General features: G+C 45.7%; 2 protein-coding genes across 2 annotated transcripts; one reads left to right on the top strand and one right to left on the bottom strand.

Annotated features, from left to right (window-relative positions):
- Positions 1 to 896: 896 nt before the first annotated feature.
- On the bottom strand, positions 897 to 2,963 carry LOC119176575 (uncharacterized). The gene has a single exon (XM_075877896.1). It carries the CDS (start codon positions 2,747 to 2,749, stop codon positions 2,066 to 2,068), a length of 684 nt encoding a protein of 227 aa, XP_075734011.1. The 5' UTR covers positions 2,750 to 2,963; the 3' UTR covers positions 897 to 2,065.
- Positions 2,964 to 11,814: 8,851 nt separating this feature from the next.
- On the top strand, positions 11,815 to 18,021 carry LOC119175484 (uncharacterized). Its single transcript, XM_075877895.1, has 2 exons — positions 11,815 to 12,063; positions 14,333 to 18,021. Exon 2 carries the CDS (start codon positions 16,757 to 16,759, stop codon positions 17,321 to 17,323), a length of 567 nt encoding a protein of 188 aa, XP_075734010.1. The 5' UTR covers positions 11,815 to 12,063; positions 14,333 to 16,756; the 3' UTR covers positions 17,324 to 18,021.
- Positions 18,022 to 18,772: the final 751 nt, after the last annotated feature.

Here is an 18,772-nt window from a genome sequence, read left to right as displayed (position 1 = left end):
GATCTCGCAGCCTCAATGCTATGATGATTGTCCCAGTGTCCTTGATTCTCTTGGCCTGCAGCGCGAGCGGGTTGTTCGCGTTCACAATCTTTCGGGTCAAAATGTTCTGAGTATCGCTTACGGGGATCCTGCGAATCACTCCTTTACAAGTATCGTGGGGTGCCGTGGTATACGCGCTAACCTCGAAAACTTTGCCTCCAATGTCAATTTGCTTGACCTTGAGGTATCTTGAAGCTCTGTCTTGGTCCGGAGTGCTTGCCACCATAATGTTCTGCTGCAAGTTGGAACAGATGATGTCCTGCATGGCCTTCTCCTCTTTGACGCCGGCCGCCAGTACTATCGCGTCTGCCACGGCTCCAGTGCCAATTCTCGAGATATTTAATCCTCCACGTGGTCGTAGCACAATTTTGCTGAAGTCCTTGGGTAGTGGCGGCATGCATCCAGCTCGCACGATTGTATGCTTGGTGTCATGCCTACTACGACTGTCTCGAGCGTCTCCCGCAACGCCAGCCTTGATCGAACCCTTGGCAGCAGGAATGATGACCGCAGCTAGCTTATTCCTTGAGCATCTCGTTTCGGCTTCCTTCCAACCCATGTCTTCCATGCGATCCTCTGGAGAGATGTCCTCTCCATCTACTTGGTATTCCATTCTCAGTTGCAGGTCCTGGAACGCGCAGAGCGTTGAGTCACGTTGGCGCCGGGTCGGCGCATCGGCGACAATCGCCTCCTTGGTTAGGCTTAAATCCCCCGGTGGCGTTGCCGTGTAAAAATGTCCCAAAAATGGTTTAAAAGTCCACTCACCAGCACAAAGATGGTATCTGCTGATTTCTTGAGAACTAAGGCACACGGTGGGACTGAAAACTCGGCGACAAATTCGTGGATACCACAGGAAAGCATTCTTGAAAGCAGGAGCCTATCTTCGCGTGTCCGCACTGGTGGGCACCTAGAGTGTCCCCGTTACTCCTAGAGCCAACACTATTGATGAATTTTCCAGGTCATGGTTATCAGAGCCACATGAGACTTTCTGATTACACTGTAGGCAAAAATTTCAATGCATAAGAACGAGTTATGTATATAATGAACTGCTACATGCACAAAAACCTGAACTATGATATGCTGTATTGGGTGATACATGCAAATGTAGTTAAAACAGCACCATCATAACATCCCTACTGCATTAACATGCTGGCATAGACACATACTCAGCTCCTTAAAAGAAAATGTTACCTGTATATTTGCAACATCTTGAAGGCAGGCTAATTTTTGCATTGGTTTTCACATTACAGAAGCTAGCCTGCATCAAGCATATTCAGCATGTGCTTGCAACATCACTGCAAAAGAAAAAAAAATGCATCCCAAGGCAGTACACCCTACAATATAAAGAAAAAAGCATGCTCACCAATACAACTTGCAGAAGTAAATATGAGGTGCTGGGTGTGGGGGCTATATACAAATTACAAATATATGGTTCAATAATATGTGCATAATTTTGATAAGAAGCATGAAAGATGGTAACACTGACTTGGACATATTTTGTATCAACACCATTCAAGCCCACTTGCTAAGACGATAGTTATGGTGCGAGAACGAAACGACGACACGGAGACAAGAAGGACACGAAAGACACGAGCCTTTGCTAAGGTTTTAAAACTTGGCAATAAAGTACATGCCAAATGACCAAAGAGTGCATCTTCCTGTCGCGACCTTCATAATATGCAGCACATCCATGCCCAATATTACACTAATATAAAAAAATTTTGAAGGTTTATGAGTACATGACAATACACATTGTGGTGAAAATCTGAAACCTGACAACAAAAAAAGTGAGTGCATGTTGCTGCCACTCTGTGGCATCTGGCCACCAAAACACAAAACCAGCCAGGGCCAAAAGCAATTGATTTGGAAGTTACGAATGCTACGATGCTAAAATTCAAGCTGTGCCAAAAAACATTCGAAACACCGCAAAATCGATGACGGCGTTTCTGACAATTACAAAAACATTTAGCACTCAGAAAACGGGTTTATAAAATTCTTGGAAGCCCAGGCCGGTAATGCACGCACGCAGTTAGATGGAAAAATGAAAATGCCGGAATGCAATACTTTTCATTTCTTCAGCTATCTTGGGCGAGATGCGCCAGAGGTCGGGAAGTGGATCTGCCAAGTCTTGCTTCGACCGCGAGCTCGATGACCCCGCCTTTGGCGAGGCTTGCTTGGCAGGCTTCTGTGGTGGCGACGACGTTGTAGTCGTTGGCGGCGATGTTGTTGGTGCAGCAGTTTGTTTAGCGGCGGCCGGTGTCGACACGCCGGCGCTCGCAGTCTTTGAGGCCGGCACGGTAGCCACTTTCTGGGCAGCCGGCGAATCGTTGTAGTTGCGCCCGCTACGGAGCGATCGCGGAGTGTCGCCAATTTGAGATTCACTCTGCGGCTCTACCTTGGGTTTCTTAAGCGGCGGCTGCGCTGGCTGTTCGCGGAGAATCATCGTTCTGCCGCTGCGCCGAGAGGGACCGGGCGATGACGCGTCTTCTTCGGGAGGACGCGACTGCTTGTTGGCATTGGACGATCCAGCCGACACCATTAGTGCTGCGTCAATTCGAGACTTCATGTTGCTCAGACTGATCTTTGGCGTATCAAGCACGCGGGTCTCTGACTCTGGCGACTTCACGAGTCCGTTGACGGCCTCCTTTATGAGCGTAATACCCTTTGCGTTGAACATGACTTGTTGCGCTGCGTCCGACTCAGATGAGCCCATGCCGAGAATATCAAAACGCCGGCTGTAGTTGCGTGGCAGTAAAAAAAGCTAGGTGCTTAAGACTCAGCTCCTATGGCTGTTGAGGTACAGAAGTACAGCACGCGAAAAGCGCCAAAAGGGCTTGCCTGTCGAACGGTCCAAACGTACAAACGCCACCTACACGGAACGATAATGGAGACAGCCTCCTAGATTTCCCTTGCCTGCCGGATTATCGGCGTTCGCTTGGGCCATAGCCTCCAAGATTTTTCTTGCCTGCCGGATTATTGGCGGCCACTTGGAAAGCGGCCGTCGTCGGAACTCTGGTGTGGCGTCACCTAAGTAGGGGTGTCTTCTAATAAGTTTTTACGCTTTTGGAGCTCGTATTCAACAAAAATAACGTGAAAACATTTTAAGAAGGCGTAAACGTAATTATAATTACCCTAGGCAAGTGACATTGTCATTTAACAAGCAATTCTTGTAATACAAGACATAGCCTTGAAGATTTGTAACAAACGCCAAAATTACCAAGTTTGAAGGCCAAGTACAATGACCCTTACTTCTACGTAGAAAGCGCCGCCATATATGACGGGCGTTTCACGCTCATCCAGCAGGCAAGAGAAATCTAGAAGGCTAAGCTTGGGCCATAGAGATTCCTAAAATTAACTAGAGGGGACTCTGGCTAGAGTGCACTAGAAGGCATAGAGTTTCCTAAAATTAACTAGAGGGCACTCCGGCACTGCGATCAAAGGGAGGTCAGGGGGCCGAAGTGTCTGGCCACAGCACGGAGGCTCCGAGAACATACAGCTCGGTGGCGCAGCATCCTTCGAGCAGGGCCGAAACACAGGACAGAGGGCAGAGAGAGAAACAGGAAGGCAGCGATTGGAGCGTAGAAGGGTCCTGGTGGTGTAGACTCTAACGTGGCCAGGCTTAGGGATGGCGTCTTCAAGACAGTGAAGAAAGATGGGAGAGTCAGGGTAGAAGCCCATTCAAGGAAGAGCATGGTGGATGCACTGGCCAACGCTCAGGAGGTTGTAGAGAACAGCATGGAAGGCGAAAATATCGTCATTATCCATGCTGGGCTCAATGATGTGTTCAAGGGAGAGTATCAGAACCTTCAAAGACAGAGGATGAGATGCGTCAGCTCCGAGAAGCCTCTGGGAGTGTGCATGTGACCGTATGCACAGTCCCAGAGGTCTGGGGGCAGTCTAGCGGGATTGAAAGGAGGGTAGTGGAGGCCAATTGTGTGATCAAGGGTATAAGTCGGCAACTCGGATACAACGTGATGGAAGTTAACCAAGACGTGTACGAGCCCGGCGCTCGCCCCTTTGCACAGGATGGCATTCTACAGTGGTGCGACGGGCAGGATGGTTGGTAATAGAATGGGTCGTCAAGCCACAGCATTTTTAGGGGTACCCAGAGCTCTGAGGCCAACAGTGTAGCCGAAGACGGTTCTAAAGGGGCACACATATTCGAGCCACACGTAGTCCGTGGGAGAAGAAATTGACGTAAGCACAAGGGCCGAGCTAAGTCAGACATAGGCTATATTAACATGCAGGGTGGCAGGAATAGGTTAAAGTGGGAAGAGATAGAAGAGCAGTTGAGGCAGGCGAAGCTGGTGGTATATGGGGTCGTGGAGACACATCTTCGGGACATGGAGCAACCACCTTGCAATCCGGACTACGTATGGGAATATTGCTATAGAACAGAAAGCAGCAAAAGGGGGATGGAATTGGTGCATTTATACATAAGAGCATGGGTTGGCAAAGAGTCAAGCAGGGATGCATGGAACATTTATGGTTAAGAGGGAAAGAAGCTGGGCAGATTACACTCCTCGGTTTGGTGTACTTGTGGACGGGAGCAAAGGCAAGAGAGGCAAACCAGGCAATGGTGGAGTGTATATCAAAGGACATTGAGGAATTAGGAGGAGAGTGCGAGATAATTATACTAGGAGATATGAATGCGCACATAGAAGATGTAGTTGGGTATACTGACTCAACAGGCAAAATGATCATGGATATGTGTGAAAGGAATGATTTCATCATTTGCAACAGTACTGAGAAGTGTGAAGGGCGAATAACATGGGAGGTAGGAAGGCTGCAGTCAACGATAGATTACGCACTGATGTCACATAGGATGTACAATAAGCTCAGGGGAATGCACATAGATGAAGGTGGCTCCAGAAGTCTGGGTAGTGATCACAAACGTATCAAGTTAAGTTTTGGAAGAGCAGTGAAAGTGGAAAGGAGACAAGATGAGCAACTACAAAAAAAATTTCATTCAGAAAGGCAAATACAAATTGCTAATAAACAAATTGAGAAAGTAATCGCTGACGATAATAAAACGGTGTGGACATACATGAATCTAATTAGACTGTTTGAGGTAGAGCTTGCTAAGGCACGTGACAAGTCACCCCGGAAAAGAAGACACAAGCCCAAGAGTTGGTTGGATGAGGAAGTTAAGAAAGCCATAGCAAAACGTCAGCTAGGGAACACATACATGCTAAGCAGCGGGCTGAACCGACAGATTATGTTGAAAGAAAATGGGACATTTTTCTAAGCTCTAGAAGGGAAGCATCCCTCCTGATCAATGAAAAGATTAGAAGAAAGGGTGCTCAGTGGCTGGCAAAAGTACACAAAAAGGACAGAAAGGCAGCTGCGAAACTTTGGAACCATCTAAACTCACTAAGAAATGAAACAAGCCTAGAGCAGAGGTTGATAACTACAGCTCAAGGTGCTAGGCTAGAAGGGGACGAAGCTATTGAATATATAAGAACAAGGGTGAAAGAAAAATTTCAACAAAGACGTGCCTTATGCACCACGATATAAAAGGATGGATCAAGTGGCGCAATGGCTCCATTTTCACAACGAGAGTGGGAAAGAGCTGAGAAGAGGGTTCCAAGTAGTACATGTACAGGCCCAGATGGCATTCCAATTATGCTGATAAAGACATTGGGTCCGAAGTCTAAACAACCTTTGAGAGAGGCAGTGAACAGAACAATAATCGATGGTGAAGTCCCCGATGGCCGATGGAAACTTAGCAAGATGAGCATGTTCTATAAAGGAAAGGGGGACAAAGCTGATTGATTTGTAGGGTTTAACGTCCCAAAACCACCATATTATTATGAGAGACGCCGTAGTGGAGGGCTCCGGAAATTTCGACCACCTGGGGTTCTTTAACGTGCGCCCAAATCTGAGCACGCGGGCCTACAACATTTCCACCTCCGTCGGAAATGCAGCCGCCGCAGCCGGGAATCGAACCCGCGACCTGCGGGTCAGCAGCCGAGTACCTTAGCCACTAGACCACCGCGGCGGGGCGGGGGGGGGGACAAAGCTGACATAAACAACTACCGTCCTATAACAGTGACATCAGTGGTCTACAGGCTGGCGATGCAGATTATAAAGGAAAGACTGCAGGCATGGATAGAGGATGAGGGGGTGCTGGGGGAACTGCAGAATGGGTTTCGGAAACAGAAGAGGTTGGAAGACAATCTGTTCTCACTGACACAGTTCATCGAAATAGCAGGAAAGAACTCAGGCCCCTGTGGCTAGCATTTTTGGATATCAAGGGAGCGTGCGATAGTGTGGTTCAAGAGGACTTGTGGGGAATACTGGACACACACTAGGTGTGGAAGATGGAGTCACTAATCTTGTAAAGGAAATCTATAAAAGTAACAAGGTAGTTATAAATTGGGAAAAACAGGTATCCAAGCCCACATAGGTGAAACGGGGGCTTAGGCAGGGCTGTCCTCTGTCACCCTTGTTATTCATGCCGTACCTACAAGGTTTAGAGGCCAAATTAGAGGGAAGTGGACTTGGCTTCAACCTCTCTTTGGTAAAACAAGTAATACTGATTGATCAGGCACTACTAGCATTAATGCACGCAGATAATATAGTGCTAATGGCCGACAACAAAGAAGATTTGCATAGATTGATGGACATCTGCGGTAATGAGGAAGATAGGTTAGATTTCAGATTCATTAAGGAAAATCAGCAGTCATGATTTTTAATGATAATGAAGTTTGTGAGCTTAGGATACAGGAAATCACGCTAGAGGTAACAGATAAATACAAATATCTGGGCATATGGATAAGCAATGGGACCGAGTACCTAAGGGAACACGAAATATACGTGATGACTAAAGGTAACACGAATGCAGCAGCGATGAAAAATACGTCACTGTGGAATTACAATAGGTATGATGTTGCGAGAGGAATATGGAAAGGGGTCATGGTTCCTGGGCTGACGTTCGGCAATGCTGTCTTGTGCATGAGATCAGAAGTTCAAGCAAGATTAGAAATTAAGCAACGTGGAATAGGTAGGCTTGCTTTAGGAGTTCGCGGGAATACACCAAATCAGGGAGTACAAGGTGATATGGGATAGACATCATTTGAGGGCAGGGAAGCTAGCAGCAAGATAAAATTTGAGAAGCCATTGAGAGAAATGGGGGAAGAGCGTTGGGCTAGGAAGGTTTTCAGCTACTTGTACATGAAGAATGTCGACACGAAATGGAGGAAGCGAACGAGGAAATTCACTGGTAAATACTTAGAAAACAGCTGGGGGCCAAACCAAAAAGAACTACCGGTTAAGAAGAAAGTGAAGGAAACGGAGACGGACATGTGGAGAATTGGCATGAATAATAAGTCCGCATTAGAGATCTATTGAACTTTTAAGCAGGAAATTGCCAAGGAAAAGATCTATGATAATACTCGGGGTAGTTCTCTACTGTTTGAGGCCAGGACGGGAGTATTGCGAACCAAGACATATCGGGCCAAATACGAAGGGGTAGACACGGTATGCAGTGCATGTGGAGAGGAGGAAGAAACTGCCGAACACCTGATAATGTTCTGTAAAGGGCTTCACCCTATAGGTCAGGATGATGGCGCCGAGTTTTTCAAAGCAATGGGGTTTAGGAACAGGGAGGGCCGAATAGACTTTTAGCGGGTAGACTTAACTAGAGGAGGTTATCTGATTGGTGGCTAAGGTCGAGGCACGAATGAAAATTGAACCCTTCACTGCAAAGCACGAATCCTCAACCTATTTAAAAGGAAAAAAGATAAATCTGATGGTTAGTTCACAAAGTATTACGGCTAGGTGGCGATAGCCGCCACTCGATCTAAAGAGTACAGCCACATCCATCTATCCATCCATCGTTCAGCTACCATGGGAATGTGGCCACCGCTATAGTGTACTAGAATATGGGGTAGTGTGTTAAGGCACCCTCTCTCGCCATGCATCGCGTGAAGCGTCGTACGTGGACAAAAAACCGGTCATTAAGGCGGCACTGCCATAGCATGGGCTGACAGGATTTGTCAGCTCTGCGCCACTGTGCCTTCTCGGGTGCTGTTCAGGGACATGTTGCTTGTGTTCGCGCCCGCTTAACGAAAGTTTTTCTAGCAATGTTTTTGCTGGCCACACGGCAGTGAGGCAATGTCGAGTCATCGGCGGCAACGACACTGCTTTGCGAAACAGGGTATACCATTGGAAAAAAAGTGAGCAGCCGTCGCTTTTCGCAGCACCCAAAGACGAAGCACGGAAGAAGGTTTGGGAACAGAATTCACGTTGAAAGGATGGGTCCTTGAACGAAAGCTGCTCTGTATGTGAGCTACACTTCGAGCCTTCATGTGTTCTCGGAAACTACGTGCACGTTATAAACGGCGAAGAAGTTCGCGGACCACGTAGGAGACCCGAGCTAATGCCGGACGCTGTACCGATGTTACTGCCTAACGGTGAAGTCTACTTATCGAAGAAAGCACCGCACCCAAGACCTCCGAGAAAGCGGAAGAACTCGGCGGTCGAGTCTACCATCTCCAAGAAAACTGCAGCACCCTGTCTTGACGGTGAGGCCACTGATTCAGATACATCGATGGACCTTCCTACTGACTACGAACCCGAGGTGGCAAACATTACTGGGACTGCAGCTTCGCCGGAACGCTTGCTCAAGCTTTGTTTACCTTGAATTTATATGAGCTCGTTCACACCGCATCTCGTGTCAAAGAGAGTGGAAATTTACGTGCTGTCACGACTTCATTTTTTCGTGAAGGGTATCAACCAGCCTCGTGAGGCAAAACGAAAAAAAAAAAAGCTGTACGCGAAAATCGGTCGTTGTTCATATTAAGGAGCCACCATGATGAAGTGGCTCGGAAAGGAGCAGCGCTTCGAGATAGGTAATAGTGCGCTTGAAGTTGTAAAAAACTATGTCTACTTAGGGCAGGTAATAACCGCAGAGCCGAACCATGAGATTCAAGTAACTAGAAGAATAAGAATGGGGTGGAGCACATTCGGCAAGCACTCTCAAATTATGACAGGTAGATTGCCACTAACCCTCAAGAGGAAGCTATATAACAGCTGTATCTTGCCGGTACTTAGCTACGGAGCAGAAACCTGGAGACTTACAAAGAGGGTTCAGCTTAAATTGAGGACGACGCAGCGAGCAATAGAAAGAAATATGGTAGGTGTAACCTTAAGAGACAAGAAGAGAGCAGAGTGGATTAGGGGACAAACGCGGGTTAAGGATATCATAGCTGAAATAAAGAAGAGGAAACGGACATGGGCCGGGCATGTAGCGCGTAGACAGGATAACCGCTGGTCATTAAGGGTAACTAACTGGATCCCCAGAGAAGGGAAGCGGGTTAGGGGGAGACAGAAGGTTAGGTGGGCAGATGAGATTAAGAAGTTTGCCGGTATAAATTGGCAGCAGCAAGCACAGGACCGGGTTAACTGGCGTAACATGGGAGAGGCCTTTGTCCTGCAGTGGACGTAGTCAGGCTGATGATGATGATGATGAAGTGATCGTGAACTGATAATTCCACAGAACGGTGACGAATTTAATTGGTGTTACTGCTCACTGCAGTATGCGCGCTCGTAAATAAACGGTTTCTTCTTACAGTCTGACAGTGGTGCCCAGTGATGTTTTCTTTTGACTGTACGTACAGTGCAATATACCAGCCACAGCAGCAGCATTTTGGCGGGCACGTAATCGTTTAAAGACCCAAGATTGTCAAATTATTCCCAAGTCTTCAGCTACGGCGTGCCTATCAATCAAATGGCAGTTTTATCACCTTAACAACATAACTAAAATTGCATGATGCAAATACCGACAAGAACAGTGCCGCGCACGTAACGCAGGAAGTGGACGCTGTCGCAGTGTGAAGATTGCGACTCGATAGCAGTAATATATAACAAGAAACTTTTGGGTTTATATAGATGCTCCTTCGATACATCAATCTTCCTAGTTTCTTATTCGTTCACCAACCGAGCTTTAAAAACTGCAAGCAGTTTACCCAGGGATGACTGCTTCGCTATTGTTTGTTAATACCTACATTTAAACCGTGTGTTGTGGCTTTGACATTTTGTTTTGTTTTGAATGCAGTACGAACAAACCCATTAGAAAGCTTTTAGCAGACGTGTCAGCAATTATGTATGCAAGCGCATATCACGGGATCGAATCCCGGCCGTGGCGCCTGCATTTTCGGCATCCGGGATATTTACATCCGGGATATTTACTTCTGTTGTGTGTGCGGTGGTGATGGTGTGGTAGTCCGTACGTGCACCAGTTTTGATGGGTGTGCTTGTAGTTTTGCGGCTAGCGCGGCCGTTCGGCAACCTTCTCAGATTCTTGCGCTTGTTCGTCGAATACTTCACTTTACATGCGTAGTAGCATCGAACTAGTGTTAGGTGAGACGCGAAATGTGCGGTACTTCAACCACTACATCATTCAGAAAAGCTGCCGACCACCCTGTTTTCAAAGTACAAGCAACACACGATGTAATTCCGATGGCCAACCAGACCAAGTTTCTTCATTGCGTTAGATGCGGAGATGAGTCAATCAGGGTCCCGAAATTCACTTTTGATAGAAAGTGCTCATGTGGCACCCGCATGCTCAATCAAGCCTCGTTATTCGCTTCCATGGCTGCGCGAGAGATAAAAAAATTCGACTGTGAACGTGTGGCTATCACCCCACGGTTGCTACGCAACATGCGACAGCGGACTAGTTGGTATTTCATACTTCAAACTGCTCAGTGCTAAACACAGCAACACAATTGAGACGAGGATTAGCGCCGACATCCAATTGAAATTTCTCACAATTCCCAAATGTGTTGCCCTACACCCGAGATTAAAACAACATGCTTATGCTGAAAACAACAACAACAAAAAAACGAAGTGAAGCATAAAATCACAGAGACCACACACACACACACACAAAAAAAACGAAGAGCGGCGACATAGAACTAGCCAACGAATCCAGATAAGCCAGTTCTTTGCTGTCAAAAGTATTGAAGGTTCTGGGTGCTATCATGATGATTGATTGATTTGTGGGGTTTAACGTCCCAAAACCACCATGTGATTATGAGAGACGCTGTAGTGGAGGGCTCCGGAAATTTTGACTACCTGGGGTTCTTCAACGTGCACCAAAATCTGAGCATACGGGCAACATTTCCGCCTCCATCGGAAAGGCAGCCGCCGCAGCCGGGATTCGATCGCGCGACCTGCGGGTCAGCAGCCGAATACTTTAGCCACTATACCACTGCGGTGGGGCACAGGTGCCATCATGAGGATGAGTGGGAAGAACTTGTGTTTTCTCAGAGGTGCTGGCAATGGTTTTCTAATTATGACAAGCCAAACAAACGTTTCTACCCGTGTATTTTACTCTTTGCAAAATTTTCTGTAACCATTCGGTTAGAAACGTTCCTGTTTGACCAACGCATTGAATAAGCAATTTCAGTTATGTGCTTGAACTAGTGTTGTTGAAAAACCTTTGAACCATAGCCAAGCTATGCACTGCAAAACTTTCTTGACTGTGCAGTAGGCATCGATTACAGCATACCTCGGTTCTGTGCCCACAGTTAAGTGAGTCAAAGAGACGGGCGCCTAAATATAGGGTTGCAGGAACATTGTCAAAAAGTAAAAACCACAGAGATGGTTCTTTGGCTTCTGATTGTTGATAATGTGGTTGCCAGCCTCTGTTCGAGAAAATACAAGATGTTGCAACTCACCTTTACGATAGCGCCAGGGTTATCATTGAGGCTGCATGAACATTCACGAACAGCTAAAGGAAGCTGGTGACATTAAACCTTCGATGTTATGTTATTATTTTAAGTGGGAGCTATATATCGTATGTGGTATAAAATTTCAGTAGGAAACCCGTGCTTGCCCTCGTGTCACTGGTGTTGCTTTATCTGCTGTTGTGCTGACTATTTTCAAATCTCTGCGCAGATGCATTGTATGCATGTTGAAATCAACACAGCGAAAAAACTAGGACGCAACAAGAACAAATACACACCTCTGCGTCTCGCAACTATCCTTATAAGAAAGCACGCCATTAGAAGAACACCAAAGGTATCAAACTTCCCTGATCTGGTGGACGACAATCACATAGTTTAGTCCTGAAAGGCTAGCACAGTGAAGAAATTTGAAGTGGAAGAGGGGATGACAAATGTCAAGTAATGTAATTTAAAAGGCCTTTTTACCGTATCTTATATATGGGACATTTCTGAGAGAGATCTTTCATTAAAATTTAAGAGAGATGATGAAACCGACATTCAGAATGGCTAAAATATGGATGCTGATTACAAAATAAAGAACAATTACTTCGTTGGTATATTCTGGCTGCATGGGGTGCTTGTGGAACAAAAGCTTGAGTCCAATTACATCTGTGTGATTTGCCTGAACACAATATCAAGGGCAAGAGCCAAGAAATAAGTGCGAGTGTTACTTAGCGAAATGACACAACTTTCTTCCTTGTAAAGTACAAAACAGCTGCTGAAGTTCTGAACATGGTCCCTTAATGTCTTGCAAAATTTAGCAGCTACAAAAGAAGAAATGTTTGTATTAATTCTTCTGCAAAGGCGATCCTCATGGTCAATCGCAGGGCCTCATCAGTAGAGTAAGAATATCTGCTTCAGAGTTTTTTGTGCAGGCTTGGTCCCTCAAGAAAGGTCGGCAGGACACATTTTTCAGGCCTTTGATTTAATCTGCAACCAGTGCAGAATGTTGTTCTCACGTGGTAACAATGGGACAAGAGTTTGAGGCAGATTTGCAATAGTGGTGCCAAGCCTCAAAAAGGGATACTGAACAACCCTCATTGTTTAGTGTTATTGGTTTATTTCTTCCTCTTATTTTTGATCTGTTATTCCTGTCTTCTTTTTTACAATTTATCTATCTTATTGTCTATTTATATTACATTCTATTTCCTTTTTCCACCTTCTTTTCTCACTTTTTATTCTGTTTCTTCATCATTCTTTCTATGCGACACCTTGTTCTTTCCTCGCTTTTTTTCCCTGTTCCTCACTCTCGCTTATCTTTCCAACCCCCTTGCACACCATACTGTAAAAAGCTATGATAAATTCTGCTAGCGTGCCTGGATAGCCGAGTGATTGTTTTCGGATTGTCAGTACGTAGATTGGAATGCCATCTCGTTAAGAATTTTTTTAACATTTCGTTTCTTTTGTACTCATTCTCTAGTCCATCAGTGTTAATGCATCCCATGCCTTACGTATCAGCACATGTGAACTGGGAGTGAAGCACAGCAGGAAAAAGATGAACAAGAGGCCAAAGAGAGCATGTGCCCGTTCATGATGATAGTTATTTCTGTTTTCCCATCGCAAACCGATGCTCTGCTTAAACAGCTCTACTCTTAAAATATAAAAAAGGTTGTCACATGCACAATCTTTTACTATGTTCCAAATTATCTTCCAATTTGGTCTTGATAAGTGTGTGCACCATCCAAGTATCAAAGCATTTTTTAGGAAAATAAAAGTATTTTACCGTTTTTACACATCCATCTAGCTAGCTGCCTATGTCTGGATGCTCGCTTGATCACCTTTTTTACTAGTACATACCAAAACTGGCATATAAAAGTATGAGTGTATGACAAACATGACTGACGCATCAGGACTTGAACGACATGAAATACCTGTCAGGTAAATCATGAAACCCTTTCCCATACACATCTGGTGCACACACATGAAATGCGGGCATGTCCCACAGGTTATGAGCCCACAGTGAGGCTTTGCCTTCTCAAGTATGGCTGAAACAGACTTTGGAAATCTCACCATAATAACTTTAAAGAGCGTGCGTAAAAAAAATTTACTGCTCGTTTCAGTGACAATACTGGTGAGTGAAATATTTGTAGACCATATAGAGTGAAAATCACAATTAAAGCCAAAAGTGAATTCAGGCATACTGTGAAGCAGTCAGTTTTTCTACCCCAGAGTTTTACGACTGCTTAAAGTTACGTCCACCACTGGATCAGGGCCTAAGATGCTCACCTGCCGACCCGAAGTTCGGGAGTTTGATCCCAATCACGACAGTCACTTCTTTACAACTTGTCATAATGCAACAAGTGAGAGTGCCTCAAACAGTTATTGACGAAGCGTTGGCCACAACAAGCTGGTTCAGGCAGAAATCCGACAAGCACGAGCCATACGAACGTCGTATTCTTTCCCGCTGGCACATAGCTGGCGCCTCTTTGCGCCGGTACATACTATTTGCTTATATATGAAATCAGTGCCTTACAACGTCTTAATTCTGAAAGCTTGATTACCACATGTATTCAACTTTAAAGGAAAGATGTGCCTTATTTTAATCATGCTTCACCTTGTTGCAGGAAGCAAGAGAAGATGCATTGTCATTTATACCATGGTGTACACTGTATTTTATCACAGATAGATTTATTGTCTTCTGTGGTCTTCAATGCACCCAAAAAACACTCGTACATTTAAACCCTCTCATGTTGGGTGCCTTGTTTAGAACTGCATGCTTGCTATCGCAAAGGGGCTAAGAAAACATGTGTTCCTGGGAAACATCCATAAAGTGGCTTGTAACGAACCCGTAATCAGTGTGTCTTATTTCATATGACCACTATGTTGCACAAATCACTGGCTTTTGCTTTCTTGCTGAATGAGTTTGCAACAACGAAGAATTTCTAATTTGTTCACAGTATGTATGGAAAAAGTTAGTTTCCTCAATCTTTTACCTGTCAGCATCAAAGTAGAATGTGATATTCTTGTGTGCCTTAAGATAAACTGATATTCATAACTCTGTTTCTTGTGTGGGTTTGTTGATGCCACACATGCAAGCGCAGTTCATGTACAGTTCTAGCCATGTTTTATGCAATATTCAGCAAATAAAAAAAACTTTCAGCTGCACGGTAAATGTATTATGAAGCAAGCCCTGTGGGGATTACAACTCAGGTGACAAATTGCTAGCGGAGACTTTTCCATGTTATACAAAATTATGTGGTTGCATCAACGAAGAAACAAAAAAAAACCATTTCCAAGGTAACACACAATACTGCATTAATGCCCTGCTGAGTATAATTATTTTCTATTGGTATGACTGATTTCTCCAGTAATTTTTATTATTTGTCTATGCTGACCATCTTCTGATACACAATAGGACAAAAACAACCTGCGTTTGCAGCTTCAATCAAGCTCTTTTTTTTTCGCAGGCCTGCCTGCTCTACAAAAAATTTGTACAGTAGCCTGCTTAAAGATGGGACTGTGCTGGATTTGCCAAGACTGAATTTTGCCATGAAGTTTTTTTATGAGAAAGAAATAAAACAGCACCATAATTAAAATATAAGGTGCAAATGGCAGACCCAAATTGTGTCTGTTGCCTTCTATCTCATTTATCTACAGTGCTGCCCGATTCTCCCCTAAAATAGATGTAGGTATTCAGTAGTACACCTTCAGTGCATGCTACTAAGCCCATTGTGAAAAAAAGCTCCACACAATAAATGAGGGAGTTATTCATTTAAGAGTTCAGTATAGGAGCAGAAGCTTCACTTTGGTATGCATAGGTTCTATAACAAAAAAAAAAACAGAAAATGAGTATACCAGTCTTGTAGGTAGTTAAAAGCGTGTCAGCAGTTCTAAAGCTGAAGAAGAAAGTACAAAGGGTTCCGAAGACCTAGCACTCATATGTAATAGGATATCACTATCTAGTGCATTTAAAATAAAGCGATATTCACACCCTGATTTCCTCTATGGCTTTGATGATGCCAGGGATGTATGCATTGTCCCTGTACTGCTGTGGCCATCTATGAAAAACAGCAAAGAAACACATTTTCTTCTATACAGTATAGGTACGTCTCAGGAACGAGTAGGGATTTGGTGACTAATTACTAATTGAGCCATTTTTAACAAAGAATTAACAGAGTATATGAGGTTGTTTCAACAGGGAAAGAGATAAAACCTGAGACCTAGGTTACAAGCGATGTTGCACCAATGTTATTCTCAATGTCATGATTTTTTGTCATGAATTGTCCTTTGTCGTCATTTTATATACCAATCATTCTTTATTATGTGTCTATGCCAAGCAATCTTATGACTCATAATAGAGCCAGAATATACTGCGTCAAGTTAGGGCAATGTTTGCTGGGTCACATTAATCAAGTGTCTCAATAATTAGGCTGCATTTGCATAGACTTGATTTAGCCATAAATTTATGAGGACGACATGGTTTACCACTATATATAAAGAAAAGGTGGGGTGAAATATACAGACACAGCATGTGTGTCCATTTCCTTCTCTTTATTTCATCGACAGCGCTGTTATTCTCTCCTAAAAAAAAAGTATTCAATACTACACCTGCATACACTGTGCATGTGCCACTAAGCACATGTGCCACAAAGCACATCCCAAACGAATGCTTCACAAAAATTGTGTAAGTCATTCCTTTCAGAGCCAAATACATGTGGCATGTAGTAAGTATGCCACTTTTGCCAAAAAGTTATAAAAGTATATGCCAGCAATTTTAAAGCTGGACAGAAAGGAAATGTCTTTAAAATGCTAGGTATTTAAGGAGGTCACCAGGTGGCGTCGCTTTGTTTGGCTGGCTGCATACAGTGCTCCTCTTTCACGTGTTTTTGGCCCGTTACTGGGCCCCGCCCGTGCCTGGACAAGCTCACTATTCTGTCTAGAAGACTTCCGGGACACGCCGACACCATCCGGGCCCCTTAGGCCCATTCAAAAGTACGAAGCGGCGCGGCGCTGCGCTAACCCTAACGCGCCGCGCCTGCACCTCCGCGATGCAGCGTCCCGCCCAGCACTCGACACCAACGACAACTGACGCCCTGTCGGTAAGCCCAGCCTCCTCCGGTCGTACCGCTGGTACAGCCGTGCTTCCGCTGTCAACATCTGGCAATGTCACCAGCCCCGCGCCGACAACAATACAGCAACAGGCAGCGTTCCTCAACAGCGCGCACGGTCCAGCAACGTACAATGCTTGTGGCGTCTGTGCTACTCCCAGCTTGATAGCCACGCAAACGCCGGAGCCCGAGAGCCGTAATACAGCGTTGGCGTTGCAATCAACCACGCCTGCTGCTCTCCCCACCGTATCTGCATCTGGCCTACCTACTGGAAATTCTGAGCCTGTCGACAAGCGCGTTTCAACGAGCATCGTTCCTTACATCTCCGAAGTTTTGCCTTCCATCACTTCAGCTGACGACTTGTCGACGGAAATGGACTTCACGGCGTCGCAGGTCAACGAAGACAATACGCCATCCCCTGAAGGCAGCTGGAACACCGTTAGTGCCAATAGAAAACCTGCCTCGACCGCCCACCCACGCTCCGAGCTCATCACCGTCGGAATCTAACTTCCACCCGAAACACTCACGCCGAAACTGTCTCTCTATGATCTGCTTTCTACCATCATAGCCGCCGCAAATCTCTCTCCCTAGACCAGTGCAGAGGTCACCCTTCAGGCCAAACCTGCTCAGAGCCTTGTGTTTTTGAAAACGCACTCACCTCTCACTGCCCACCTCTTACTGTCCCTTACAAGTCTAGAACTTAATGGTAAGCCGATCACCATTAAGCCCTATGCCCCCAGTCTTCCAATATCACGTCTCGGCGTCATACATAACGTCGGTGGTCACTTCACATAATCTCAGCTATTGCATGACCTCGAATCCTTTACTTCAGACATACTCGCTGCACGTATGATGGGCTCCACTGAATCCGTCCTCATAACACTTGCTGGAACCATCATACCTCGCTTTGTGTAGTTTAAACGCGTCTCTTTCCGATGTCGTCCACATAAACCTAAGCCCCCTACTTGCACTCGGTGCCTTGCTATAGGGCACCGTGCTCATCAATGCCCCCAACACAGCGTTCCGGCCAAGTGCCGCCGCTGTGCGTCTCCTCTACCAGCAGATCCCGATGCTCATGTTTGCGCCCAACCCTGGTGCATCCATTGCGAAGTCAATACCCACTCATCTCTCGACTCCACCTGCCCCTACCTTCTAGCTAAGCAACGCGACTGCACCAAAGCAGCTTTTCTCCGTCGCACAGCCATGTGCCGAGCCACCCAGCCTTCGCCGCCCTCCTCTTAGCGCATGAGTTCCTATCACCTCCCGCAACATCCCCCCCCCCCCGGGCTCTTATGCCACTAAGGTTAAGGGCACACCTCCGGTGTGCACTTCTTCATCAAACACACCTTCACCATCATTAAGTAACGAGAGCCGTTCCTTCGATCTGTGACTGCCTATGTTGGAGCGCAACCAGCGCGAGCAACAACGCGTCTCAGATGAGCTACAACAGAAAATACTCGCACTGACGCAGACACTCGCAACTACCACATCCTCTCTTACCTCTCAACTCACGGAGCTAAATAAGCAACTCGCCACACTCACCGCCCAGACCTCAAGCTCCCATGTAACTAAATTGGTCGACATGGTCGAAACCACCACCACTGCTCGTTTGGTCCAGCTGGAAAATTTAATTGTCCGGATTCTTACGACCCTCGAAACCCAATCTAAGCAACTGGAATATTTCACCCATATGCTTAACTCTCTGCAAGAGTCGCTTCCCCCGGCAAAAAAGAAGGAACGTGCAGGCACAGGCGCTTCCTCTACTTCAAAGACCTAGATGGCGCGTGAAAGGTGCCTTGATATTTTGCAGTGGAACTGCCGCAACTTTCGTCATAATAGGACCCCTCTCCACCAATATCTTCTCACCCGCCAAACATTACCCCATTTTCTCCTTATACAGGAGACTCGGACGGCCCTTGCCGTCCCGGGCTACTATGCATATCACGCTACGACGGG

This window comes from Rhipicephalus microplus, chromosome X (genome assembly GCF_043290135.1).
Source record: "Rhipicephalus microplus isolate Deutch F79 chromosome X, USDA_Rmic, whole genome shotgun sequence".
Classification (NCBI taxonomy): domain Eukaryota; kingdom Metazoa; phylum Arthropoda; class Arachnida; order Ixodida; family Ixodidae; genus Rhipicephalus; species Rhipicephalus microplus.
Note: the sequence above shows the minus strand (reverse complement) of the source record. Positions and strands in the feature narration are given on the sequence as shown.